A 27,926-nucleotide genomic window follows, 5' to 3' on the forward strand; every position below is an offset into this window, starting at 1 on the left:
CCTCGGGGATGGTCACACCTGCTCTTCTGAGAAGCCCTTCCTGTGCAGAAGGAGGGGGACACGGGGACCCTGTCTCCTGTGTCTCCAGGCACCAAGGAGCGCGTTAGGAGAGGCTGGACACAGGCCCGTCCCCACGCGCGGTGCTGGGCTCTGGAGCGCCGGGCCGGGGCTCCCACTGGTGGCCTCTCTGCCAACCCTGGTGGTGACCCCAGGCCCTGCTCTGGGCACTGCAGCCTCCCTGGACGTCCCGGGCGAGTGGCCACTGCCTCCTCAGGGCCCTGCTTCCCGGGGGCGGCCCTTCCTCTACCTGGGCTCTGCCCAGCCCACCGGGCATCTGTGCATCCCGGGACAGCCGCTGGCCTCGTCTGAGCCCCCGGGGGCCCCCTGCAAGTCCCAGGAAGGCGCTGGCCTCGTCCGGGCCCCCGGGACCCCCATGCACATCCTGGGACGGCCGCTGGCCTCATCTGGGCCCCCAGAACCCTCCTGCGAGTCCCGGGACAGCCTCTGGCCTCGTCTGGGCCCCCGGGACCCCCATGCACGTCCTGGGGCGGCTGCTGGCCTTGTCCGAACCTGGGGGGGCCCCCTGCGAGTCCCGGGATGGCTGCTGGCCTCGTCCAAGCCCCGGGGGGCCCCCTGCACATCCTGGGATGGCCGCTGGCCTCGTCCGAGCCCCCAGGGCACCCCTCTCCGGGAAGCCTCCGCTCCTGCTTCCTAATCTGAGACCCACCTCCCCCACAGCCGTCAGAGAAGTGAGAACCAGGTGTGTGACGAGCCACGTGTTTTATTTCCTTTCTCAAATGATTTCCAGCTGAATAAAGTTAGTAGAGATTCAAAGGAAAGAATACCACAAAATATATTTAGTTAATTCTTGCCTAATGGATCATTTTAGAGTTAACTTGTATACAAAGGAGGATAAAATAAGGAACACTGAATCAACAGCTGACGGTTAATATGTAATCAAGTATTTAAAAAATCAGGACCAAAGGGCAAAGGTGCCCTCGCTACGCAAATACGCAATGCTGAATTTGTAAACTGAGCGATGCTGTTCCTGACGGGCGCCTGAAATAAAAGCGCACGCCCGCGACCCCGGCAACAGCGCCTTCTCCGTGGGCAGCACGCGGACACACAGGTGGGGCTCACAGACGGGTCTGTAAACAGAGCCCGAAAGCGCTGAATCGAGGTAAAAGTAGACGAGCTACTTCAATGTAAGAAAGCACGTCAGCTAAAACGCGGATATAAACATCGGCCACCCGTCCGCCCACCCGCTGCCGCAACGGTTTTTTCAGCCCAGGGGTCTCGAGGGTCTTTCTTCTGTAGAAAAGACGTCACACTTGCAGTGCGAACACTTCCTCCACCAGCCAAGCTCGAAGGACCTGGTGGTCCAGGCCAGGGTCCAGGGCCAGCTGAACACTGACCCCCAGCAAGTCCTCGGGGGTCTCTCTGTTCTTTTCTGGGGGGCTGCTGGGAGGACGGTGTCGCCGGCAGTGGGGGCCGTGGGAGGCGGCCCCTCGGGTCACAGGCTTGGGGTGGGGTTGGAGGTTCACGTCATGTTTCCACGACTCGAAGGGGCGTGACTGGCGGCATCTCAGTGGCCGTTCTGGCCTGTTTAAAAACAGTGACAAACCCCTCCTGCTTCTCGTTTTAAAAAGAACACACAGCGTGCACAGCGTTTTTATCTCCTCCGTCTGTCTTTGCCAACCGTTGCCTCAAATCGTTTGTGGACCAAAGTATAAATCAATAAAAAGGATAAATCAGATGGTGCCACCAGGCACAGCAGGGGGCGGGCACCCCCCAGCCCCAGCCGAGGCGCTGGGTCTGAGCAGGTGGGCCTGTGGGAGAAGGGTCAGGCCGGGGCTCTGCTGGGCTCCCCACACCTCTGCTAAGGGGCCTGCGGGGTCTGTAGCTCGGGGGGCTGACCGCAAGCCCAGCGCACTCCTCCTCTGACCCCAGCCCCTGCAGGTGGGTGGCCTCAGGGCCAGCGCCCGCCCAGGCCGCAGCAGGACTCACAGGCCCGCGAACGCTGCTCTGCCGGCGGTGGGAGAGATGGCCGGTGACGGGTCTGGGAGAGATGGGCCGGTGACGGGTCCCGCTGCTCTGCCGGCGGTGGGAGAGATGGCCGGTGACGGGTCTGGGAGAGATGGCCGGTGACGGGTCCCGCTCCTCAGCAGGTCCTGAGGGAAAGCGCCCTTGGAGTCACCTGGAAGCAGCACTGGAAACTGCCCTTCACGGCTCTGAGAGTCAGCGTCCAAGGGAGCAGTCTCCCCGCGTCTGTTGGCTCTGGCCAGGCTTGGGGGGCTGGAGCAGCCGTGCCCGGACCCCAGTGAGGCCTGGACCCCTGATGCCACTCGGGGTCACTTCGGAGGGCTGTACTTGTCGCTGGCCCTGAGGATGGTTGGCCTAAAAGACAGCTCAAAGGACCTCTGGTCACTGAAGCTCTGGGCTCGGTACTTGGCCAGGTGTGGCCCGCGCCTGCTGCGCCCCACCCCGGGGGCATCTGGGGGCCCCTCCTGGGCAGGGCCACGGGGCGCAAGGCTGCTCCCCAGCTTGGGTGTGGGCACTGCAGAGCCTTGCGCTGGCCGGAGGCTGGGGGCCACCGGACTCTGCCCCTTCTGGATGCTGTAGGGTGCCTGGATCTCCCCTTCCCGGGGGCTGGGGGCTGCCGGACTCTGCCCCTCCAAGCTCTGCGCCTTCCTGAGACTGGGGGCCACCCAGCTCCGCCCCTCCTGGACGCTGAAGGGTGCCTGGATCTCTCTCTCCCCAGGGCTGGGGGCCACCTGGCTCTGCCCCTTCTGGATGCTGTAGGGTGCCTGGATCTGCCCCTCCCCAGGGCTGGGGGCCACCTGGCTCTGCCCCTTCCTGAGACTGGGGGCCACCCAGCGTCGCCCCTCCTGGACGCTGAAGGGTGCCTGGATCTGCCCCTCCCGGGGGCTGGGGGCTGCCGGACTCTGCCCCTCCAAGCTCTGCGCCTTCCTGAGACTGGGGGCCACCCAGCTCCGCCCCTCCTGGATGCTGAAGGGTGCCTGGATCTCTCTCTCCCCGGGGCTGGGGGCCGCCTGGCTCTGCCCCTTCTTGAGACTGGGGGACACCCAGGTTTGCCCTTTCTGGATGCTGAAGGGTGCCTGGATCTCCCTCTCCTCGGGGCTGGGGGCTGCCAGGCTCTGCCTCTCCTGGATATTGGAGGGTGCCTGGATCTCCCTCTCCTCGGGGCTGGGGGATGCTGGACTCTGCCCCTCTCCCAGTAGCGCTCGGGGGCCCCCCTGACCACCCCTGGGGGCTGGAACCTGGGGTGCCTCATTTCTGCCCACTGTGAGTGTCACTCCCCCTGAGCCGCTCACGGGCCGTGCTGAGTTGGGGGGCACCGTCTGGCGCGCCTGGGCCTTTGCTGGGAGCGTGGGGCTCCCCGAGGGGGACAGGGCCTGGCTCTCGGAAGTTGGGGCCCTCCGCTCCTCCAGGAGACCCTCGGCGTGCCCCGCTTGCTGCCTCCGCGGGAGCTCTGGGCCCTTCCCGGCACGCCTGCTGAGAGCCTCCTCCCGGGGCCTACTCCCAGCCTCCCTGGCCCCTCGCGAGCCGGACCTCTCGCCCCAAAGGCCTTCTCCCTTCCTTCCAGAATCATCCGGACTCACAGCCCCTGGGCACCCCTCCTCTCGTCCATGGCGACTTTCTCCCGTGCCCAGACCAGCCCGCTCTCCTCCCTCCACTTGCCCGGAAGCCTGGAGGTCAGGGTGCTTCGGGGCCACCCTGTCCCCCCATGGCCTGTCCACTGCTGTGGACGAGGGGCCGGGCTGGCGGGAAGGCCCAGCACTGAGGGGAAGCTGTTCGCTGGACGAGGGGCCCGCCCTGCCCTCTGCCTGCTGCTGCTCAGGAAGCTGAGGCCTCGGAGTCCCTGCCCCGTGGCTCCCCCGGGGCGCCGGCAGGCCTGGGACTGGAGCTGGGCGCTCCAGGCTGTCCCCCCGAGGCCTCTGCCACGTGGTGCCAGCGACCCTGCCTCCTGCCTCCACCTTCACTCCGCCTGTGGCCACGTCACCGGTGGCCAGTTCACCCAGAGCCACCAGGTGGGGCTGGACGGCCAGGGTCGGTGCGCTGGGGGCCTCCTGAGAGGGGCCGGGCGGGGACCCCAAGGCCGAGCTGTGGCCACAGGGCTGGTGAGCAGCCTCCTCGGCCATGACACCCACAAGACCCGGGCCTGCGGGCCACCCAGCCCTCCCACCCTCCCACTGCCCAGCTGCCAAGTTTCTGGGGCTCAGGGCTGGGGGACTCTGGGAGGCGCTGCCCACCGGCTCCCGCCTGGGGGCTCTGACGCCAGGTGGTGTCTTTTCATTTGAGGAGGAGGCTCTCTTCTCACCAAGATCACGGCTGGCGCTCCCTGCAGCTATAGGCACGCGCCCAGCTGACTCCAGGCGTGGCGGGGCCCCCCGGGGTCCTTCCTGCTCCCTCGGGGGGCTCCTGCGCACGGGGCTCAGGCTCTCGGGCCTCCTTCCAGCCCCAGCGGGTGCCGCTGGCCACGTGGGGACACGCGTCCCGCTCTTGCTGTCGGGCACCGGTGCTTGCTGGCCGCTGGGTGCACAGCCCATGTGGCCCCTCCGACGGTTCTCCCAGGCACTGGCGTCGCCGCCTGGCCGTTCCTGCAGTTCTGACTGCTGAGGCGGCTCAGAACTCAGGGGGGACGCGTCCTGCTCACGCACGTCCTTGGGCTTCAGGAGCCATTGTGAGGCCCCAGGCCCAGGTCTGGCGTCCTTTCCTCCCAGGGAGCTGTTCTGTGGCTCCGTCGTGGAGACGGCCGCGGGGAGGTCTGGACCGCAGGCAGCAGTACCGTGTGCGGCTGCGAGCCTTGGCGCCGCCCCTGCGCCCTGCGGCGGTGCACCCCGGCTCCCGCTCTCGGCCGTGGGGGAATGTGGGGCGCCTGGGTTTCCCGTCTCACTGACCCCGCCCAGAGGACCCCAGCCTTGGTCTCCTGACGCCCTTTGCAGGGTGGCGGGAGGGGGCGGCATCGTGTGGACCACCGGGAGTCTGACCGTGACCTGTGGGGGCTCCATGGCCGGCTGTGTGCGCCGCGCGGCCTGGGCAGAGGGTGCGGTGAGTGCGGCCAGTGGGGGGATGTGTCCCGGCGCCTTCTCTTCTGGGAAGCTGTCCTGGATGGCGAAGAGGGGCTCTGGCACCCAGTCCACACTCGCTGTGTCCATCTCATCCTCTGAGCTGCACACGGTCAAGGTGACCTCGGGGCCAGCCTCCTCGTGGCCTCCGGAGAGTCCTGGTCGCGGCCCCAGGCTTACTCCCCTGGCCCCCTGAGCAGCTCCCTGACCACCTGGGCTGGCTGGGCCCAGCGCGGAGCTCGCAGGCTTGCAGCCAGGATGGGCTTCGCTCCCGGGGGAGGCGGCAGCGGGGGCTGCCCGGGGGACACATTCGGCCTCCATACCTGGGAGCCCTGTCTCCAGGTCGTCCCTGGAAGCTGCCAGCGGGCCGTTGGAGGGCGGCGGGGGCCGCCACCCCGGCTCTCTGCTCCCTCCGGGGGTCTCTGCCGCGTCGGGGGAGTTGCCCGTCTCCCCTCGGGGCGCACGGCCCACGCCCGTGTGGGTGACTCGGGTGCCGTGGGACAGCCAGCTCCGGGGCCCGCAGACCACGGTGGCGACGCTGAAGGGCAGCGCGGGCTCGGTGGAGCAGGCCAGGAGGCGGGCGGCCGGCGCGCGGAGGCAGCTACTGGCCAGGGTGGCCACGCGGAACACGCGCGGCTCCGGCCGGTGCAGCGGCCTCCGCGGCGGGCGCTTCTTCGAGCGCTCCTCCGCGCGCCGCGGCAGGAGTCCGGCCTCCGCGCACAGGCCGCCGCTCTGCGCAAACTTCTCCCGCAGCCTGGCCAGCGCCGCGCTCCGCGCACCGGCCTTCACCTTCGCCTTCGCGGCCAGGCCCCCCGCGGCTGCGGGCGGCTCTGCGGGAGGCTGCTCCGCGGCCTGCTTCTCCTCCGCGGCCAGGAACACCTTCAGGATGCTCTTCACCGAGCTCCTCCCAGCCGGGAGGGCCCGCGGCTTCTCGCGGCCCGGTGGCTCCCTGCCGGGGGCCGGGCGACCGGCTGCCTCCCCGGCCTTCTCCAGCAGCTTGTGGATGGTGGCGGCCACCAGGCTCCTTCCAGGGCCCTGCTTGTCCTTGAAGATCAGCCGCCCCACCTCCCGGGTCCTCTTGAGGCGGGGCTCGCGGCCGCTGCCCATGAACCTGGCCTGGAGCAGCTGGAAGCGCGTGGGCCGCCGCTGGGCGTCCTGGGGCTCAGGGGCCCGGCTAGCCTTGCCCTCTGCCCTCCGGGCGGCAAGAGGCCCCGGGGCCGCGTCCTCGCGGTCGGTCAGGTAGAGCAGCAGGCTGCTGAGGATGGCGCGCGCCGCTGGGTTGCAGGTAACCCGGCCCACCTTCTTTTTCAGGGCTTGGACTTCGATGGGCGTCTTGTCGCTGCAAACCTTGCTGCTCCTGGGGCTGCAGGGAAAGAATGAATCGTCACAGATTTTATCTTCGTTTTTCTAGGGTGAGCCCGTACAACATTTCTTATGGGACGATCCCATTTAAAACACCTCAGGAAGCCCAGGAATGGGGCCTGGGTGCCGAGGGGCTTGGCTTCTAGTCGTCCCTGCTTCTGCTCCAAGAGTCAGGGTCGCCCAGGCCCCTCTGGGCCACTGTGTCCCCTTCTGTTAACTGGCCATTGTTCTGACCGGGCCTCTGCAGAGCTTGGAGAGAGCACTTGGGAAAACTGCTTGCACCGGTGGTGTTCACACTTTTTTTTTTTTTTTTTTAATGCGGGCCTTCCTTGTTTGAAGCTAAAGGCAAAGGAGAAAAGGAAAGATATACCCATTTGAATGCAGAGTTCCCAAGAATAGCAAGGAGAGATAAGAAAGCCTGCCTCAGTGATCAATGCAAAGAAATAGATGAAAACAATAGAATGAGAAAGACTAGAGATCTCGTCAAGAAAATTAGAGATACCAAGGGAACATTTCATGCAAAGATGGGCACAATAAAGGACAGAAGTGGTATAGACATAACAGAAGCAGAAGATATTAAGAGGTGGCAAGAATACACAGAAGAACTATACCAAAAAGATCTTCATGACCCGGATAACCACAATGGTGTGTGTGATCATTCACCTAGAGCCAGACATCCTGGAATGTGAAGTCAAGTGGGCCTTAGGAAGCATCACTGTGAACAAAGCTAGTGGAGGTGATAGAATTCCAGTTGAGCTATTTCAAATCCTAAAAGATGAAGCTGTGAAAGTGCTGCACTCAGTGTGCCAGCAAATTTGGAAAACTCAGCAGTGGCCACAGGACTGGAAAAGGTCAGTTTTCATTCCAATCCCAAAGAAAGGATTTCTTTGGGAATGCCAAAGAATGCTCAAACTACTGCACAATTGCACTCATCTCACACGCTAGTAAAGTAATGCTCAAAATTCTCCAAGCTAGGCTTTAACAGTACGTGAACCATGAACTTCCATTGTTCAAGCTGGATTTAGAAAAGGCAGAGGAACCAGAGATCAAATTGCCAACATCCGCTGGATCATTGAAAAAGCAAGAGAGTTCCAGAAAAACATCTATTTCTGCTTAATTGACTATGCCAAAGCCTTTGACTCTGTGGATCACAATAAACTGTGGAAAATTCTGAAAGAGATGGGAATACCAGACCACCTGACCTACCTCCTGAGAAATCTGTATGCAGGTCAAGAAGCAACAGTTAGAACTGGACATGGAACAACAGACTGGTTCCAAATTGGGAAAGGAGTACATTAAGGCTGTATATTTTCACCCTGCTTATTTAACTTGTATGCAGAGTACATCATGCAAAATGCCGGGCTGGATGAAGCACAAGCTGGAATCAAGATTGCCGGGAGAAATATCAATAACATCAGATATGCAGATGACACCACCCTTATGGCAGAAAGTGAAGAACTAAAGAGCCTCTTGATGCAAGTGAAAGAGGAGAGTGAAAAAGTTGGTTTAAAACTCAACATTCAGAAAACTAAGATCATGGCATCTGGTCCCATCACTTCATGACAAATAGATGGTGAAACAATGGAAACAGTGACAGACTTTATTTTTGGGGGGTCCAAAATCACTGCAGATGGTGACTGCAGCCATGAAATTAAAAGATGCTTGCTCCTTGGAAGAAAAGCTACAACCAACCTAGACAGCTGGAGAAGGCAATGGCACCCCACTCCAGTACTCTTGCCTGGAAAATCCCGTGGACAGAGGAGCCTGGTAGGCTGCAGTCCATGGGGTCGCTAAGAGTCGGACACAACTGAACGACTTCACTTTGACTTTTCACTTTTATGCATTGGAGGAGGAAATGGCAACCCACTCCAGTGTTCTTGCCTGGAGAATCCCATGGACAGAGGAGCCTGGTGGGCTGCCGTCTATGGGGTCGCACAGAGTCGGACACGACTGAAGCGATTTAGCAGCAGCAGCAGCAACCTAGACAGCATATTAAAAAGCAGAGACATTACCAACAAAGGTCCGTCTAGTCAAGGCTATGGTTTTTCCTGTGGTCATGTATGTATGTGAGAGGTGGACCGTAAAAAAAGCTGAGCACTGAAGAATTGATGCTTTTGAACTGTGGTGTTGGAGAAGACTCTTGAGAGTCCCTTGGGCTGCAAGGAAATCCAACCAGTCTAAAGGAAATCAGTTCTGAATATTCATTGGAAGGACTGATGCTGAAGCTGAAACTCCAATACTTTGGCCACCTGATGTAAAGAACTGACTCATTGGAAAAGACCCTGATGCTGGGAAAGATTGAAGGTAGGAGAAGGGGATGACAGGGGATGAGATGGTTGGATGGCATCACGGACTCCATGACTGACTTAATGGACATGAGTTTGAGTAAACTACAGGAGTTGGAGATGGAGAGAGGCCTGGTGTGCTGCAGTCCAAGGAGTCACAAAGAGTCAGGTGTGACTGAGTGACTGAATTGAATGAGCTTTGTTTGCATAAGATCACTGCTGCTAAGTTACTTCAGTCGTGTCCGACTCTGTGCCACCCCGTAGACAGCAGCCCACCAGGTTCCCCCGTCCCTGGGATTCTCCAGGCAAGAACACTGGAGTGGCTTGCCATTTCCTTCTCCAATGCATGAAAGTGAAAAGTGAAAGTGAAGTCGCTCAGTTGTGTTCGACCCTCAGCGACCCCATGGACTGCAGCCTTCCAGGCTCCCCTATCCATGGGATTTTCCAGGCAAGAGTACTGGAGTAGGGTGCCATTGCATAAGGTAGGAAAAAGCAAAAGGAGTTTCTATTCTGTGGTTCTGTTGGTTCCTCTAACCACACCGTGCCCTGACTCAGGCCGAAGGGGAACGTCCCCAGCTCTGAGACTCTGCCCGCTGTGGACAGTGGGACTCAGGCGCTGGAGGGTCTCACTAGAGTGGAAGTGATGGGGGGGGGCGGGGATGATGGAGTGGTGGCCGCAGAGCTGGAGTGGGTAGACTTCGCTGTGTGTCAAGGGAGGAGGGCTGAGGTCACCACCGGGGCCGCCTTCCTGAGCCCCTAAGAAACGCTCCCAGAGAAACCCCAAGACTGAGAAGCCTGAGCCCCACCCTGCAGCCCTGTCCCCAAGGACCCTTCACTCCAGCCTGGCCACCTGCAGGCGGTGCCTCTACAGGATTCCTGGGGTGGGGGTCTCAGTCCGACGTCCGGACGAGACACTTTCCCCTGAGCCTGTCGGCCGAGTGCTGCTGAAGCCTCCTCCCTGGTGGGGCCCAGCCTCTACAGTTGGTCGTTTGGCAAAGGTCGTTTGCCCAGAATCGCAGTCCAGCCCTCCCCCACTGGCCGCTCATTCCCGGAGATGATCGGCACAGTGCGAAGATTACTGGGCTGTGTGCGGGCCGGGACACACGCTAAGTGGCTGACGCTAGGGCGGCGGGCAGAGCCTCGGAAGCCAGCACTTCTGAGTCTGCGGGGAGAAGGCTGCGGCGGGAAAATGCTGGACACACAGCGGGCAGAAACACAGAGGCTGGACGCAAGCCTGCGAACACACTTTCTTTTCGTACTTCTATTATTTTTGCAGAAGCGAGAGCCCTATTTTCAGAAGCTGCACACAAACTTCTCTCAAGGGGCCGTTAGCGGGGCTTCCATAGCGGTGTGACAGCCGTGGGGTCCTCCGTGAGCCGGGCGCACGCCCACTGCCTGGAGCGGATCTCGGGCTGAGTTGCTCGGGTCCAGGCGGAGGGGGCTGGACGCGTCCGCGGACCTCTCCTGGGAACCCTGCGTTCACCGCGGCGCCGTGAACTCGCACAGAGCGCGGCTCCGCGCGTTCGCCTCGGCCCCCAGGACCCAGAGCGGCTGGTCTGAGGCGCTGGACTTGCGTTTCCGGCAGGCTCCCGGAGCGGACGCAGCGCCCAGGACCCACCGTGAGAACCTCGTGCAGCGGGGCCTCTCCAGCCTCAGACCCCGACGTGGGGGGCGAGGCTCCTCAACAGGCCAGCCCTGAAGGCACCGAGCCCCGAGAGGGCGCAGGGACCGCGGCTGAAAGCAGAAACGGCGGGGCGGGGCGGGGCAGCACCGGCGTCTGAGCTCCGAGGCCGCCGGAGGGGCCGCGCTCTGCGCTTGCGCCCGCCCGCGCCCTCCCGCGGCCCGCCCGGGCCCCCAGCTCCCAGCCCAGGGCCTCTGCAGCCTGCCCATCGCAGGGGCCCGCCCAGCGCTGCCCGGGGCACAGCCCCGGGGTGGGCGTGAGCAAGCCCATCCCAGGAGGAGAGCGGAGCACGTTTCTCCGGGGGCCAGTGGAAGCAGTAGGGCCGCAGTAGACACGCCCAGTGTGGTCCTGTCAGGAACTCAGGCTCCCGAGAGGTCACTTGAAACACAGGATCACCAGTCAGCGCCGGCGACACCGCGCCCCCCGGCCAGTGCCGGGCCCCCGCGGCCGTCACAGGTGGGCAGGACGCCGGGGTCCTGCACCCGCTCCTTGTCCTAAAAGGCAGTGGCGTCCAGCGCCCGCGGGGCCACGCCCCCACCAGGGCCCCTGTTCTGCCTGGCCTGGGCCGGCTCTGCAGCACGTGGGCGTGTGTTGGGGGCAGCGACTGGACGGCCCCGCCCCCGCGTTCCCCGCTGAGATAAAGGTTTCCTGGGCACAGGCTGCCTCCAGCCCTGAGGGTCGGATACTATTTCAGGACCTGAGAGTTAAATAGCAGAGTGCTGTGGGGACACACCCCTCATGCCTAGCGACTAGGGCTGCTGTGTGCGTCTGTATGTGCGTGTGTGTGTGTCTGTCCGTGCCTCTGTGCGTGTTTGTGTGTGTCTCTGCGTGCCTGTGTGTCTCTATGCGCGTCTGTATCTCTAGGTGTGTCTGTGTGTCTCTGTGAGTGTCTGTGTCTCTACGCATGTCTGTGTGTCTCTGCGTGCCTGTGTGTCTCTGTGTGTCTGTGTGTGTCTCTACGCATGTCTGTGTGTCTCTGCGTGCCTGTGTGTCTCTGTGTGTCTGTGTGTCTATGTGTGTGTGTGTATGTGTCTCTGCCAGTGTCTCCGTGTGTCTGCATGTCATGAGAGGGAGAGAAGCCCCTGCAGTAAATGGGGTCCAGTGTGAGCATAGTAACAGTGGGTGAAGCTGGGCGAAGGGAACGTGGATTCCTTAAGCTGTTTGCGATTCTGTGCTTGAAGTGCTTGAAAACAAATGGGAAAGGACAGGGAGGAAGAAAAGCCACTGGCTTTGACAAGGGCCTCCAGGGCCCTAAAAGCAGACCGCCCCTGGGCCAGGGGGGCGCGTGAGCCCTGGCGGGGTGGGTGAGGCTCTGGGTCGAGGGTGACCTGCCCTGCCTGTGCTGCAGGGCTGGCCTGTGGTCAGGCTCCAGCCAGCCCGCGTCTCCTTGGTCGCGTCTGGGGGCCCAACGTCTCCTCGCTGGCATCTGGGAGGACCAGCCCGCGTCTCCTTGCTCAGATCTGGGGCCCAGCGTCTCCTCGCTTCTGTCTGGGGGTGGGCAGGGGAGAGGAGAAGCCCGAGGAGCTGACGTGGGCTTAGCCTGGCCGTCACCTGTCTGCAGCTCGGCCCCGGAACCTAAGCCCCGTCCAGAGAACTCGAGGCTGAGCGGGTGGCTGGCCGCTGGAGCCCCCGAAAGGCTCGAGGCTGGCATCCTTCCGCCACACCGGCGCTCACATCATATCCACTCCTTCACCGGGAACAGGTCAAGACAGGGGGCATCTTAACCCAGGTGGTCAGCGCTGCCTCTGTCACCCCAGGGATCCCTTACACCTTCAGGGTGAGTCTCGGGGACGGAGTTTTCAAACTCCTTTTCGGTGGAGCACAAAGTTGGAGGCTTCCTGCTTGACATCTGGTTGGTATTTCCCTCCGTCTGGTCTGGGTGCTGGGTTCATAACTGATGGGGCGGTCAGGGAGCCGGGGGGCTGGGGGTGGGGGTCGGCTTGTTGGAGGGCCCCTCCCTGAAGCTGTGGCGCAGGGTGTGAACCTGTGGTTCTCACACCCACGTCCTGACCGGCCCTGGGGCCGTAATGCAGGCGTGCAGTACAAATGCAGGAGGGAAATGGCCACCAAATTCAGGGCAATGGAATTTCAGGCAAGAGCTGAAGAGATGGAGAGAGATGTATGTGTGATGATCTAGGAAAATGTCCAGAAAAGTGTCAAGTGAAAAACACCCATAACAAGTCACAGGTAATGTGTGATTCCTATTTGTGCAGAGAAGTCGTGTGTGTGTGTATCACACAAATGCACGTGTGTGGCACCCCGCTTACCCTCACTGTATGTGTGCAGAGCCTTCTGGAAGGACGTGTAGGCACCGTGACCTCTCAGCCTGGTGACACCAGTCGGGTGAGGGTCTGAGGGATCCTGGGTCCCACACCTCAATTTATGGACTGGGTTTCTAAAGCTGTGTGTACGTATCCCCCTTCTAATAAAAATGAAATCAGCAACTATTACATTTTAGAACATCTGAGTACATATGGGATTGTCTTTCCTTTTATGATTTTTTTCTTTTCAAGATTTGCGTTTCCCTGGAATAGGAAAAGGAAGTGGGGGGAACGAACTTCTCTCTAATTTTATGAGCCTTAGAATCTCTGTGTTTTAGTTTATAATCAGCCTGTAAGTAGACTCGCTGCCTGACTCCCAAGGAGGCGATTAGTTCTCCTGCATCATCAGGAGGGTGGAGGCCCCACGGCTCCAGCCCAGGGGCTCCCCGACCCTGGGCACAGTGGCACGGGCACGCGGCTCTGACGGGAGGGCGGGGCACGTGGCATAGAGGCTGCGTGGAAGCCCAACACGTCCTGTGCGCCTGGGCCAGGGTCGACTCACCTTAGCCGGCTTCCCTTCCTGGAAGATGACTCTGTTAATCTCCACACCCCCAGCCCTGCCTGCACCCGCGCGGCGGGGCACCTGCCCTCCCCCCGACTCTGACTGCCGAGAGTCCTGAGCAGTGAGGTTAGTTCGGTGGCTCAGAGGCGCTGCGTGGAGCCCCTGTGTCGCAATGCGTGTGAGGCCAAGGGCTTGTCAGCACAGCCAGGGGCCCCGCGGGCCGGCGGAGCACCACCCATGGCCTCGGCTGGAAACGCGCCCCGGGTCACTGCGGCCCAGGGCTTGGGGTGAGTGCCGCGCGTGTCTGGAGGGGACGCGCCTGACTGCTCCGCCCCAAGCCTTCTCCCCGTGGGGACGGCCACCCCACGACAGGCCCGCCAAGCTGGTGAAGCACGTGTTATGTGTCAGCCGCCACCCACTGTTCCGCTCACGCTAGCCGCTGCTTCACCAAGGCTGTGGTCAGGGTTATTTTTAACAAGAGCGAGTGTCCTCAGGGAGAAGCCGGACCACAGGGGGCAGGCCCAGCTCTGTCCTCATCTGCGAGCCTGGGGACGGACATCCCGTTTCCAGGCGTCCTCGGTTACTTGCTCCCAGAGGGGTTGGTGTTAAGCGCTGGTGTGATTAAACACATGGGCTGGCGGTTAGACGAGCGTGTGGGGCGCCCCGAAGGCTCGGGCTGGGGGCCGCTCTTCCTCCTGGTCTGGACACACCGCAGTGAGGATGCAGACACAGCAGCTGCCCTCCGGGGCTGGGAACCCAGCGGTGTGTGGGGTGGACAGGCCTCGCTAAGAGCTAGAAAGCAGCCGTGCAGAACGCCCTGCAGCCCGAGGCCGTCCCAGCTGAGCCGTGGCGGTTAGTGCTGTCCAGTCAGTGAGCAGAGAGCGTTAGTTTTGCAACAGAATAAAATACACCGAGTGTCCAAGAGGCCCTTCGTGACCTTGTATTCGGAGGTCTGAGGCTGTTGAACGCAGAGTGACATCAGTAAGGCATGAGGCTCGGCCAGGGCAGGGAGGACACGCTCACCGGACAAACAATGCATTTTATGCAGCAGTTAGGCCCCGGGAGCCCGGAGGGCGGGTTAAGACGGCGCGGGGCTGCGTGTGGCCCCGCGGGGAGGGCTTTACTTCTCCTGCGAGGACAGGCGGTGCAGCGCCTCGCCCAGGCGCCTCAGCTCGTCCTGGTGCTCCAGCTCGCGGTACAGCCCCGCGGGGACGGCGTCCAGGCCGTGCAGCAGCCCGAACAGGCAGCCGGCGATGGCCCCGGTGGCCCCGCTCTCACCTGGAAGAGGCGGGACCCTCAGAGCTGCCCCGTGGTCCCCGCCCCCGGCCCCGCATCCCCTCACCAGGGGGCTGAGCTGTCTCAGCCTCTGCCCTGACCTCGGCTGTAGCCCAGTGAGGGGGCGGGGTGTCCCCTCCCGCTCCTTGGACGGCTGGACCCCGGCGTGCAGAGGTCTTCCCAGCCCAGGACCCAGCACTCAGGGGACAGCCTTGAAGGGGTGATGTCCTCACGGTGCCCCCCACCCGCTGACCTCGCCTCCCAGCCCCCTCCTCCCTACCCACCCGAGGCCCCAGGTCGCTGCCCCCTTCTCCCCTCTGCCTGCCCCGAGAGGTGCCGCTGGGCACCCCTGGGCGCTCGGAGAGGCCCCTGGTGCTGGGGAGGTGGGTGTTCCTCCCAGCAGGAGGCCCGCAGGCGGCCCCTCACCTCCATGGAACATGGCGCGGTGGCACAGCTCCGTCCAGCTGCCCTTGGCTCCCAGGAGGGCGTCGTAGGCGATCATGGGGGCGTCGTGGCCCCGCCGGCCCCCGCGACCCTCAGAGCTCCATTTCCTGTACGTCTGGGGAAGGCACCACGGGTCAGAGGCCTGGCCCGGGCCATGCCGAGGGCCTCGGGGCACAGTTCCCAGCCCACCCCTGCACTGATGTGACACCCCTGTGTCCAGGCACTGCCCCCGGCTGAGGGTGGACAGTGGGCAGGAAAGGCCTGCTTCCCAGGGCTCTCACACCCGAGCTGTCCCGCAGACAAAGGCGGCAAATTCTGTGATGCAGATGGCTGGCAAGGGGCCGGGAATGTTGTGGTCGGGCGTCACTGCGGCCTGCGTGGGGCACGGGGACAAGTGAGGCTGGGTGGGTTGTGGGTGTTTTCTGGGCTGCAGACCAGTCGGTGGACACAGTGGGAGCAACGGTGGCTGGGGCCTCAGGGCAGGTCCCTCTGTCTGGGAGAGAAAACTGATAAGGGGCAGGGGCCAGACACAGCCAGGGAGATGGACGCAGGCAGGTCACACCGCTGCACCTTGGCAGCAAAGCCAGCTGGTCTGAGGCAGCAGCGTCTCCAGAACAGTGCGACTGAGTCTTTCTGCATCAGGGGACTCGTGAGGGGTAAATGAAAGGGCAGTAGGAAGCACTTAAAAAGGAAAGGGTGGGTGCTGCTTCTTCCTCCACACCTTCCTGACACCTGGAATACAGGTGTGCTGGCTGGAGCGGGAGCAGCCAGTTTGGACTATGAGGCAAGTTCTCAGAATAGCAGAGCAGCCAAACAGGAAGATCCTCAGTTCCTCACTGCAAGAGAGTTCTGACCAGCTCTGAATACCCTTTATGTGAGGATAATAAATGTCTGTCTTGGTTAAACTGTAGCTACACAGGCTTTCTCTTGTGTTGCCAATCATGATCCCGGTGATTTCAGCCACTTCAGGGGTTTTCTCAGCATGGGGAATGCCACTGGTTTGCACCAGTTTATTCATCCTAGACAACCCTATATCCCTGGTCTTCAGAAGAGATGAAGTGAGATGGACTATTTTTGCACAAATTGTGTTTGTATTCAAGAAGATGAAACCATAAAAGCAGTAGCCATTTCAAACGGGCTTCCTGCATGAAGTTTTCCACAGCCCCCCACACGCTCCCTCAGCTCACCTCCCTGGTTCCCCACAGGTGGGGGCGGTAGGCAGGACTTGGCCTGGGACCCGGGGCAGTGGCCCCCACTTCTCCCACCCCATCCATCTCGGGCCCAAGAGCCTACTTTTTCCCTCTCCTCTGCATCATAGCGGTCAGGAAAGCTGGCCTCGTTCTCCGTGTCCTCGATGATTTTCCTCTCCTCCAGGTAGAACTGCCACTTAGCTTCAAAGTAAAACCAGTGTTCCTGGTACTCTAGACACAAAGAGCGGGAAGAAGGCTGTGCCGGCCGTCCAGCCGGGCACCGTGGACAGCGATGGGGAGGGCCAGAGGCAGAGCCCATGCCCCAGCCCAGATGGGCTTGGAGGGGGGCCTGGGGCTTTAGCAATGGCTCCCAAAATAAAAAGATGCTCACATTGTAGCTGCTTTGAGATACTAGCAGGGAAGATGGAGAGGGGAAAGGATGCTTGATGATGGGCTGAAGTAAGGCGACCATCGCAAGATCAAAGCGGCTTCTCATGGAAATTCTGAACATGAGTGTTTTTATTAACTCAATGCTGTGCCTGCAAAGTCAGGAGACAGGACATTCGTTGCCCCTAATTAATGGCCTGACATCCAAGCCCCAGAGGCACTGGTAACTTTTCTGAATCGTTGTGCAGCTCCACTGGCTCATGGATGATGCTGGGGGTGAGGGGGAACCTGCGTTTCAAGAACCCAGAGAGGGTCCCCACACCGGGCCTCCCGCTCTGCGGCCAGGTGACACCACAGACCACAGACCTGGGGTCCGCCTGTCACACGGAGCCCCCTCCCCCTGGGCCTGGCCACTTCACTCTGTGTGTGGATGGAGCTGCCGGGAGCCGGCTCACCTGCCAGGTGCCGGATGGTCTTCTTGCAGTACTCCTCGGCCAGCGGCACTGTCCGAAGCATGTCTCGCCCCCACTGCTCCAGCCGCTTTCCCTGGACAGCGTATGATGCAAACAGGGCGGTGCACAGGGACCCAAGGAAGCCTGGGATGCGGGACAGAGGCCAGGATGGACCCCCTGCACCCGCCTGCCGGGGCCACGCTCGGGACAGAGGCCAGGATGGAAACCCTGCACCCGCCCGCCGGGGCCACGCTCGGGACAGAGGCCAGGATGGACCCCCTGCACCCGCCCGCCGGGGCCACGCTCGGGACACAGGCCAGGATGGACCCCCCGCCGCCCACTGGGGTCACGCTCAGGACAGAGGCTAGGATGGACCCCCGCCCGCCGGGGCCACACTCAGGACAGAGGCCAGGATGGACTCCCGCCTGCCGGGGCCACTCTCGGGACAGAGGCCCCAGGATGGAACCCCCGCCCGCCGGGGCCATGCTTGGGACAGAAGCCAGGATGGACCCCCCGTCCACCCGCTGGGGTCACGCTCGTGACAGAGGCCCAGGATGGACCCCCCCACCCCTGCCCACCAGGGCCATGCTCGGGACAGAGGCCAGGATGGACCCCCGGCCCGCTGGGGCCACGCTCAGGACAGAGGCTAGGATGGATCCCCGCCTGCCGGGGCCACGCTTGGGACAGAGGCCCCAGGATGGAACCCCCACCCGCCAGGGCCACGCTCAGGACAGAGGCTAGGATGGACCCCCCGCCCACCGGGGCCATGCTTGGGACAGAAGCCAGGATGGACACCCCGTCCCCTGCTGGGGCCACACTCGGGACAGAGGCCCAGGATGGACCCCCCCACCCCTGCCTACCAGGGCCATGCTCGGGACAGAGGCCAGGATGGACGCCCCACCCCCCACTGGGGCACACTCCCGAGCGTGGCTCCCGGTCACCCCGAGCCCCGCCCTCCGCCCCCGCGCCATCACCTGTGGGGTGGTTGTGCGTCATCCTGCCACACTCCACGCTGACCTCCACCAGCGTCTCCAGCCGCTCCGGCTGCCAGTACCGCATCCCCACGCACATTGCCTTGGTGGCAGCGCCAAACCCCGAACCTGTGTGGGGAACCCGCATTCAGACCTCTGCCTGCAACCCCACCTAACCTGGACACGCACAGCAGTCTGTGCCCACGTTTATCAGTGTCGGTGACTCAGAGACAGGGACACTGCCCACATTCCTAAGACGAGAGACGAAAGAAATTGCATGGGGGCACGTGTTGGAACAGACGCAGCCACGAAAGAGGCTTTCGGCTGGGGTGGGGCCCGCTCCCAGTGTGGCCCGGCTGGGAAACGCAGGAGCCAGAACCGTCCACGGTGCACGCCCAGTCATGTCTGCCCCTCTTCCTAAAAGCTGCTTCCCTGAGCTACAGCTGACGGACAACCGGCCACATGTATTTAACAAATGTGTGTTGTCTTGACATGATACTCCCCGGAAACCGGTACCCAAGGAAAAACTGCACATGCATCTGTCATCCCAAAGTGTGCCTCTGCCCCCTTCAGAAACGTATACAAACAGAGTCATGTAGAAAGTAGCCTTTTTCGCCTGGCTCCCCTCACGCAGCGTAACTGCTGAGACTTGTCTGCGCTGTGTGTCCGTAGCTGGGCTCCACCGTGTGGGTGGAGGGACCTCAGCTGGTTGGTCCACTTCCAGCTGATGCACGATCGAGTTGTCTCCAGTCTGAGGCTAATACAGATAAAGGTGCTATGAGCATTGATGACCGAGTCTCGTGCGGATGGGCGCTTTCTCTTCTCTTGGGTAAACATCTCTGAGAGGAACGCTGAGCTCACACATCCCATGAATGTTCAGCGTGTGAGAAACTGCGGAACCAGATTCCGAAGTGGCCACGCTGCTGCACACCCCCCACCCTGGAATCTCCGCCACATCTGGACACCGCTGTCAACGCGAGCTCGCCCATGAGGTTGGGGGTGGGCCCGTGAAGTTGAGGGTGAGCCTGTGAGGTTGGGGGTGAGCCCGTGAGGTTGGGGGTGAACCCGTGAGGTTGGGGGTGAGCCTGTGAGGTTGGGGGTGAGCCTGTGAAGTTGGGGGTGAGCCTGTGAGGTTGGGGGTGAGCCTATGAGGTTGGGGGTGAACCCGTGAAGTTGAGGGTGAGCCTATGAGGTTGGGGTGAGCCTGTGAGGTTGGGGGTGAGCCTGTGAAGTTGGGGGTGAGCCTGTGAGGTTGGGGGTGAGCCCATGAAGTTGGGGGTGAGCCTGTGAGGTTGGGGGTGAGCCCGTGAAGTTGAGGGTGAGCCCATGAGGTTGGGGGTGAGCCTGTGAAGTTGGGGGTGAGCCTGTGAGGTTGGGGGTGAGCCCGTGAGGTTGGGAGTGAACCCGTGAAGTCGGGAGTGAACCCGTGAAGTCGGGGGTGAGCCTATGAGGTTGGGGGTGAGCCTGTGAGGTTGGGGTGAGCCTGTGAAGTTGGGGGTGAGCCTGTGAGGTTGGGGGTGAGCCTTTGAGGTTGGGGGTGAACCCGTGAGGTTGGGGCCTTTCACCGTGGCTCCGTGTCAGCATGTGATAACGGGTGTGCTTCCCTGGCATGCACATGTCTTCCCTGGTGAAGCGCTTGTCTCAGTGGTTTTCCCACTTTTGTGTGGGGTTGCTCTTCTATAATCAGGGCTTTTTAATTAGTTACTCATTTATGCTCGCAGTGCGTCTTTGTCGCTGCACGTGAGATATCTCTGGCCGCAATGAGTGGGGGCTGCTCTCGAGCCACGAGGTGTGGCAGTGGCTTCTAGGCTCTAGGGTTCGGGTTAAGGAGCTGTGCACACGGGCTTAGCTGCTCCGTGGCATGTGGTACCCTCCCAGACCAGGGATCCCACCCACGTCTCCTTCAGTGGCAGGTGGGTTCGTAACCACAGGGCCACTAGGGACGTCCCTCATCATTAGGCTCTGAGAGGTCTTCAGGGCGTCCCTGGGGGCTCAGAGGTAAAGAATCCACCTGCCGACACAGCAGACACGGATTTGATCCCTGATCCAGGAAGACCCCACATGGCGTGGAGAGACTACACTCACGCCCCACCACGACTGAGCCTGTGCTCTAGAGCGCGGGAGCCGTGACGACTGAGCCCACAGCCACAGCTGCTGAGGCCCGAGTGCCCGGGCCTGTGCTTACAGCAGGAGAGGCCCCTGCCGAGAGGCAGCGCCATCTCTCCCAGCTGGAGGAAGCCCCGGGTGGACGGAGACCCCGCACTGGCAACAATAAATAAACAAAGTTACTTTTAAAAAACAAGTTCTTTGCGTCCTTGGGGTTCACATCCCTCGCAGACTTGTGCTCAGCAGTGCGTTCTCCAGCACGTGGCCTGCCTGCCTGGCCTCTTAGCCGCTGCGTCTGAGGCGGGAGAGGGCGCCTGGGGGCTCCTGACCTCAGCTCCCCGGAGGGGCCGTGTGCGGTTGGCTCCGGGGCCTCTGCCGCTGTCGGCAGCCTCCCCGTGAGCATGCTGGGCCTGCGTTCCCATCGTCATTTCCTTCACAGATGAAATGCTGCCCGCGTGGCCTGTGCAGGTGGTCAGGACGTGCGGGCATCTCTCCCCGGCACCCTCGGGCATGGACTCCTCCGCTCCGCCCACAGAGGCTGCTCAGGCCTCGCTGCTCTGGGCGTAGGTCTGACCGGGTTTCTCTGCGCCCGGAGGTGCTGCTTCCGCTGGAACCCGCCGCCCTCACCTTGGCGGTCCGCAGGGAGGCGCGCTCCGTCTTTGTTGACAGTTCTGAGTGATTTGATGGCTGTGGGTCTTGTTGGAGGTTTTTGTTTGTTTCTTATGCTTGGAATTTATTGAGTTTCTGGGCCATGTGCGTTCACGTCTTTTAAAATCTACTTTGGACAATTCTGGCCACTGTTTCTCCACATCGTTTCTATTCTCCCTCCTCTTTTAATGCCCCAGTGCTCCAACCTGTCCCATGGCTCCCTGATGTCCCTCCACGTTTTCGGGTTCTTTCTTCTCTGTGTGTCCCGGTTTTTATGTCCCAGTTTTATGTGGACAGTTTTTATCGCTCTGCCTTTCAAACTCACTCATCTTTTTTCTGAAATGTCTAATCCGCTGTGAATCTCAGTCAGTGAGTTTCACTCAGACACTGCAGTGTTTTCTCTAGAACTGAGATGTAGGTCTTTTGTGTACCTACAAAAGTATAGAAAAGAAAAGTGAAAGTGAAGTCGCTGAGTCGTGTCCGACTCTTTGCGACCCCATGGACTGTAGCCCACCAGGCTCCTCCGTCCATGGGATTCTCCAGGCAAGAGTACTGGAGTGGGTTGCCATTTCCTTCTCCAGGGGATCTTCCCGACCCAGGGATGGAACCCAGGTCTCCCACATTGTAGGCAGACGCTTTACCATCTGAGCCACCAGGGAAGTCCTAATGTATCTACTTAACTTTTCGGAAGTATAGAACGCACACAATTTTATATCCTTACCTGATAACTCTAGTGACTGTCAGAGTTTGTCGTTTCTGATTTACTGATATTTCTCTTTTTTACAGACCATATTCCCTGCTTCTTTATTTGCCGGTTGAGCATTCTTTGGCATTGCCTTTCTTTGGGATTGGAATGAAAACTGACCTTTTCCAGTCCTGTGGCCACTGCTGAGTTTTCCAAATTTGCTGGCATATTGAGTGCAGAACTTTCACAGCATCATCTCTCAGGATTTGGAATAGCTCAACTGGAATTCCATCACCTCCACTAGCTTTGTTCGTAGTGAAATGTTCTTAAGGCCCACTTGACTTCACATTCCAGGATGTCTGGCTCTAGGTCAGTGATCACAACATCGTGATTATCTTGGTCGTGAAGATCTTTTTTGTACAGTTCTTCTGTGTATTCTTGCCATCTCTTCTTATTATCTTTTGCTTCTGTTAGGTCCATACCATTTCTGTCCTTTATCGAGCCGAAGAATTGATGCTTTTGAACTGTGGTGTTGGAGAAGACTCTTGAGAGTCCCTTGGACTGCAAGGAGATCCAATCAGTCCATTCTGAAGGAGATCAGCCCTGGGATTTCTTTGGAAGGAATGATGCTAAAGCTGAAACTCCAGTACTTTGGCCACCTCATGTGAAGAGTTGACTCATTGGAAAAGACTCTGATGCTGGGAGGGATTGGGGGCAAGAGGAGAAGGGGACGCCAGAGGATGAGATGGCTGGATGGCATCACCAACTCGATGGACGTGAGTCTCAGTGAACTCCGGGAGTTGGTGATGGACAGGGAAGCCTGGCGTGCTGTGATTCATGGGGTCGCGAAGAGTCAGACACGACTGAGCAACTGATCTAATCTGATCTGATCTTTGACTTGATGGTATCCTTCAGCATCAACCCAGAGGTCAGGCCTGCCCTTGCTGTGAGCCCAGAGGTCGGGTCCAGGACCCCAGCAGCAGAGCCCTAGGGGCAGAGGCTGCCTGCCAACATCACCCCAGATGGGATCATCACAGACACAGACATTTGTTTTGGCTGAGAGCACACGTTTAAAAGGGAAGCAGTGGGAGATTATCCTTAAGGCACACCAGGGATGGTGACTGAGATGCCTGCATCCCCGGTTGGTGCCCAGGTGGGGCCGGGTCCCTGGGGTCCTGTTGGGGGTGACGAGCAGGGCCCTGTCCCGAGGCCCTCTGGCCCCGCCTCCTCAGAGGAAGGGGAGAGCGCCCTGACCTTTCTCGTTGAACGGCGTGTGCCATGCCAGGAGGTAGTTGTCTGGCTTCAGCTGGGAGCAGCCCTCCAGGGTGGCCGGGTCTGCCCGCTGCTCCGGGAGCTTCTCCAGGACGTCCACGTAGCGCCGCACCATCTCACGGTAGAGGTCGTCCAGGCACCAGAAGTCTGGGGAGGAAGGGAGGATCAGATGAGCCCCAGCACGCGGCCCGCCCCCACCACAGGAGGGAGGCCCTGGGACCGGCTCCCCGGAGAGACCTGACTGCAGACGCAGTGCGCTTTGGATTTCATCTCATTTCAGAGGCTGCGGTTTCTCGTTGTTACACACAAGAGTCTAGGAAGACCTGGGGTCTTCATGCACAGCGATGGCTCTGTCCACGAGGGGCCTGCTGGGCCGACATCCACCTGTTCCGTGGCCCTCAGTGTCCCCTGTCCAGGGTGCCAAGAGCCGCCCTCCCAGCCCAGCTGCCTGCTCCCCGCTCCAGCCAAACAGCCACGCCCCCCCCCACCATCCCCAGCATCCCCACCGCGACCCCTCAGGAAGGCAGTCTGGGGACGTGTCCTTGGAGCGTGTCCTTGGAGATCTCAGGGTGCCAGGCACAGAGGGCTTGCTGACCGGTGTCCAGATGTCCTCATGTGCCCCCACTGCAGGGTCAGGCCCCTGTCTGCCTGCTGTAGGCTCAGCGAGGGATTGTGAATGGGTTTTCATCACAACTGGGCATTTCTGCCATTAAGTGAGTCCACAGCGTGGTGGACAGAGACCACACACCCTCCAAAGCTGGAGCCCAGGGGGCCTGGTCACACGAGAGCGGATGGGATGGAGCAGGCAGAGGGCGTGCCTGCCAGCGAGGCTGACGGCACCGGGCCCTGTCTGTGCAGGGCTGCGTGCAGCCCTCCCAGTGAAGCCCCGTCTCTGGGGGCCATGGGGGTGGAGAAGGACGCTGCCCACCTCCTGCCCACCCTGGACGCAAAGCTGGCAGCGGAGCCCCCTCTCTCTCGCCCACCCTGGGCGCAGAGCTGGCAGCAGAGCACAGTTGGCACAAAACCCAGGTTGCCTCCGGCCCTGGTGCAGGCAGGCAGGGCAGACGCCTGAGTCCAGGCAGAGTGGGGGTGCGCCGCGGGTCCCAGCGCTGCTCTGGGAGCTGTGCTGCGGGGGAGCGGCTCCTGTCCACCCCCATCTCAGCAGTGGGGCAGAGGCCTGGCGCCATCTGGCCGCTGCTTCGACTCTGGGCCACGCCATGCTGCCTCAGTTCTGAGCCAGGCGGGGGTGTTGTGGGGTCCGGGCTGGGGGTGTGAGTCCCATCTGGCCCATGGACAGTGACGCCAGGTGACACTGGGTAACCCTGGCAACATCGGATGACAGCAGGTGGTGCTGGGTGGCCCTGGCCAGGGAGGGGCAAGACCGGGCTCTCTGTCACCTCCTCTACCGTCTCAGTCCAAGGAGAAGAAGCCTGGGCCTTCCAGGTCCCCTAAGATGAGTCGTTTTATTCTGGAATTACTTCTTTTTGAAGAGACAAAGTTCTTTAAAAGCAAAACGGCAGCAAAAGCCGGGAGCTGATCCCAAATTCAGAGCCACAGAGCCTCGCGCCCTCTGGCCCGAGCTCCTCTGCGAGCTGATGCGGCCACTGAACTCACTTCTCTGTCTCCCCTACTCGACAGATCCACCTACAAAGCCCCCTGTGAGCCTCCTGGCTGAAGTCATGACGGAGAGAAGGCAGGAGACCCATCTGGATCACTCGGTAATACCGACGTTTCAAATGCCGCCGCAGGCAGCACTGGGGAGAGGATCGTGGGGCCGGGACCTCTCTCCACTCTGCAGGGCCCGCCTGCCCTGCGGGGCCCTGGACGCCACGTTCCGCTCAGCGCCCACTTCTGTTCAGCACTGCCTGTCTCAGAGGCATGGCGGAGTGGGCATGGCTGGGCGCACCCACCGCTCCGCAGGGCCCGGCCCACAGCCACACGCCTGGGGCCGCAAGCCCTGCCTGCCTTTGGAAATCACGTGAGGAGCCACGGTCTGTCAGGCCCCTGAAACAGCGCAGGTCCTGCAGCCCTGGGTTGGGTCGGGGCTCCAGAGGCAGGCCGAGGCTGTCAGGCTTCTGTCTGCACTTGCTGGGCAGCACTGGGCTGATGACACAGCTCCTCTGTGTCAGTCCCTTTATCTGTAATCCGCTGTAATAAAGTCGACCTGAAGGGTGACGTGAGGATGCGATGATAACACTCACGGTGAGACAGGCCCACAGTCAGGCTCCACTGGCGCTGTGATGCACGTGGCTCAGTCAGTCCACTCAGTCGCGTCTCTTTGCGACCCCACGGACTGCAGCACGCCAGGCCTCCCTGTCCATCACCAACTCCTGGAGCTTGCTCAAACTCATGTCCATTGAGTCAGTGATGCCATCCAACCATCTCATCCTCTGTCGTCCCCTTCTCCTCCTGCCCTCAGTCTTTCCCAGCATCAGGGTCTTTTCAAATGAGTCAGCTCTTCACATCAGGTGGCCAAAGTATTGGAGCTTCAGCTTCAGCATCAGTCCTTCCAATGAACCCTCAGGACTGATCTCCTTTAGAATGGACTGGTTGGATCTCCCTGCAGCCCAAGGGACTCTCAAGAGTCTTCAACACCACAGTTCAAAAGCATCAATTCTTCGGCGCTCAGCTTTCTTCACAGTCCAACTCTCACATCCATACATGACCACTGGAAAAACCATAGCCTCGACTAGACGGACCTTTGTTGGCAAAGTAATGTCTCTGTCTCTGCTTTTTAATATGCTATCTAGGTTGGTCATAGCTTTCCTTCCAAGGAGCAAGTATCTTTTAATTTCATGGCTGCAGTCACCATCTGCAGTGATTTTGGAGCCCCCCCGCAAATAAAGCCTGTCACTGGTTCCATTGTTTCCCCATCTATTTGCCATGCCCCTTACACAAGCTACAGTTTGTTATTAAAGAAAAAAGTTGGGCGGTTTGAAAACTAAACTTAGATGTTTAGAGAGTGAAAACAATTTCTGGGGCACAGACTTGCCCGAGTGCATCATGGTCACCTGTGGGCCAGAGGGCATGTGTCCAGAGGTGCCCGCATCCAGCTGTGCCCGAGCCCATCAGAACTGGGCCTGCTACCAATGTGCTCCGGATCCACATGCTTCACCCGGGCGGATTCCGCCCTATTCCTGCCAAGGGGATGTGACTTGCTCCAACCCGGGGGAGCACGTTCTTGACAGCAGCCACGGCAGGGAGTCCTGGGACCACAGTGCAGGCTGGAGGCATGCCAGGGACTCTGCCAGGTGGGCACCACAGGAGGGCCCGGGGATGGGAGACGGAGGGGCCTGGGGCCTGCCCAGAGACGGCCTGGAAGCCCCACAATTGCACCCTGCCCCCCCTCCCCCCCGCCCCACCCCAGATCTCGGAGTCTGCAGACTCAGAAGGACGGCTTGTCATGTCAACCTGCTGTGACACTATCTTATCTGAGGCTCAGTTCTCCGCCTGCTATTTGGAGCAGACAGCATTCCTGTGCCGTGACATCTGAGCTAAACCCGGCTCCCGGGCGGCTGGCGGGTGAGCACTCGGTGACACACACATTCCAGCCACTCAGAGCCGCCTCAGGTTCTAATTTTGCAGTGGCGCCCTCACCCTCTGACAGGTTTTCAACAGCAATTGTAAGGAGACTGTGCCTCACCCAGACGCCCGCTGCTTTTCCGAAATTCAGTAAAAACGTGTTCCTGAAATCAACCTGCTACTTAAACTCTGTTTCCCCCAAAACCAACCAGTTCATGGCGTTTTCGTAGGGTAACCTCCAGCAACTCTCCAGGCTCAACCCTATTTGGCAGACGGCATTTTAACCACACAACTCATCGGGATTTAGAAGCAGCTCCCCCCAAATATCATCTTAATCGGCGCAACTGCAAACTGGCTTATTATTTTATATATTTTTTGAAATAAATTCAGAAGCAAGCTAACTATTCACAGTGAGAAGTTGAGGTTTCCTCCCAAATGGGCCCAAAGTGAGCCCTTTGATTGCGTTTAACTCTGAATACACAGGCTTTGCTGAGTGAATGTTTACAAACACAATGCAAAGTCTTGGCTTAAGAACCCGAGTCTGCAGGTGAGCAGAGTAAAGTGACACCGTTGCCCAAGAGGCTGTCTTGGGACGCAGTGGAGGCGCACCCCGTCTGCTGGGGACCCCATGTGACGAGCCGGTCTCGGCCGCAGCAGCAGGCGACCCCCGGGCTCTGGGCCCCTCACCTCGGGATCCCCCCGCCACCCCCGCCCCGGGGCAGAGCCTCACCTGTGATGAGGGCCCCCGCTGTCGACATGTGCATGATGGTGTTGTCGCTCACCGGCCACGTCTCCGGCGAGAGCACGAGGTGGTCCAGCCCACCTCCCTTCCCCATCTCCTCCTGGACCCTGGCGCCCAAGCTGCTGCTCTCCCTGGCAGCGTGCCCGAACCCCAGCGCGTCCCCGACGGCCCCCAGCAGCATCGCAGCCTGAAACTTCTCCATATCTGCCCCTGGCTGCGGGCGGCCGACGTGCTGCTCTGCCTTTAGTCAGCCCTGCTGACCTCCGGGCTGGTCATTGTGCCGCTGTCAGGAGCCTCCCCGAGTGGCAGGCACTCCTCCTCTGTCTCTGCAGGTGGCACCAATGAGAACACCGTCTGGACTGCAGCTCACAGCCTCCGCCAGCCACGTGGGGCGGCAGCGTCTGTCCACAGGGTCGGGACTGAGCTGGCTCTTCCGTGGAGGCGTCTGCGGCTCAGAACAGCCCTGGGTGGGCGAAGCCGCTGCTCTGGGGAAGTCTGCCCAGTGACCTGGAGGAAGCACTCTCGTTTCTAGAGCTCCGGTGTGGAACCCCCACACCCAGGCTCAATCCAGTCAATCGCACAGTGTGCCTCGGCCTCCCACAGCCAGGCTGAGACCCCCGAGTCCCCTGGCCCCTCTGCCCCCGTGACCCCCCACCCCCGGGCCTCCACCCGTCCGCCTTGTCCCTGGGTCTTTGCGTTTCCTGGACTCGCAATCACACGGGTCACCCTCAGCAGCCTATGCCCGGCTCCTGCACCCAGCACCCTGCTGGGACTCAGCTGTCACGCGCGCGGCTTTGGTTTCTGGAGGGTGAGTGACTGTGGAGTGTGTTGATGATAGAAATCTGCTACTCGGGAAGGAGGAAGCAGATGGAGCTGCAGTGACCTGGGTGTCCCCCAGCCCAGCGCTGGCAGTGCCTCCCTGACAGACACAGGCCATTCTGTGTGGGGTGGGATGCAGGGCCCCCACCCCTGCTCCACGGGAGGAGTGTTC

General features: G+C 60.8%; 1 protein-coding gene across 2 annotated transcripts; it reads right to left on the reverse strand.

Annotated features, from left to right (window-relative positions):
- Positions 1-761: 761 nt before the first annotated feature.
- LOC113902590 (protein ADP-ribosylarginine hydrolase-like protein 1) lies at positions 762-27,530 on the reverse strand. 2 transcript variants are annotated; one of them, XM_027558035.1, is made up of 8 exons: positions 26,924-27,530; positions 22,654-22,818; positions 17,964-18,089; positions 16,993-17,133; positions 16,254-16,381; positions 14,943-15,075; positions 14,366-14,519; positions 762-6,453 (listed from the first exon to the last, which is right to left on the reverse strand). In XM_027558035.1, the coding sequence occupies exons 1-8, from the start codon at positions 27,135-27,137 to the stop codon at positions 2,352-2,354; spliced, it is 5,163 nt and encodes a 1,720-aa protein (XP_027413836.1). In that variant the 5' UTR covers positions 27,138-27,530; the 3' UTR covers positions 762-2,351. The 2 variants fall into 2 exon arrangements, with proteins under 2 accessions (XP_027413836.1, XP_027413837.1); XM_027558036.1 differs by lacking the exon at positions 762-6,453 and having other exon boundaries at positions 13,696-14,519; positions 26,924-27,500.
- Between the last annotated feature and the right edge of the window lie 396 nt (positions 27,531-27,926).

The sequence above is a fragment of the Bos indicus x Bos taurus genome, chromosome 12, assembly GCF_003369695.1.
Source record: "Bos indicus x Bos taurus breed Angus x Brahman F1 hybrid chromosome 12, Bos_hybrid_MaternalHap_v2.0, whole genome shotgun sequence".
NCBI classification, from domain to species: domain Eukaryota; kingdom Metazoa; phylum Chordata; class Mammalia; order Artiodactyla; family Bovidae; genus Bos; species Bos indicus x Bos taurus.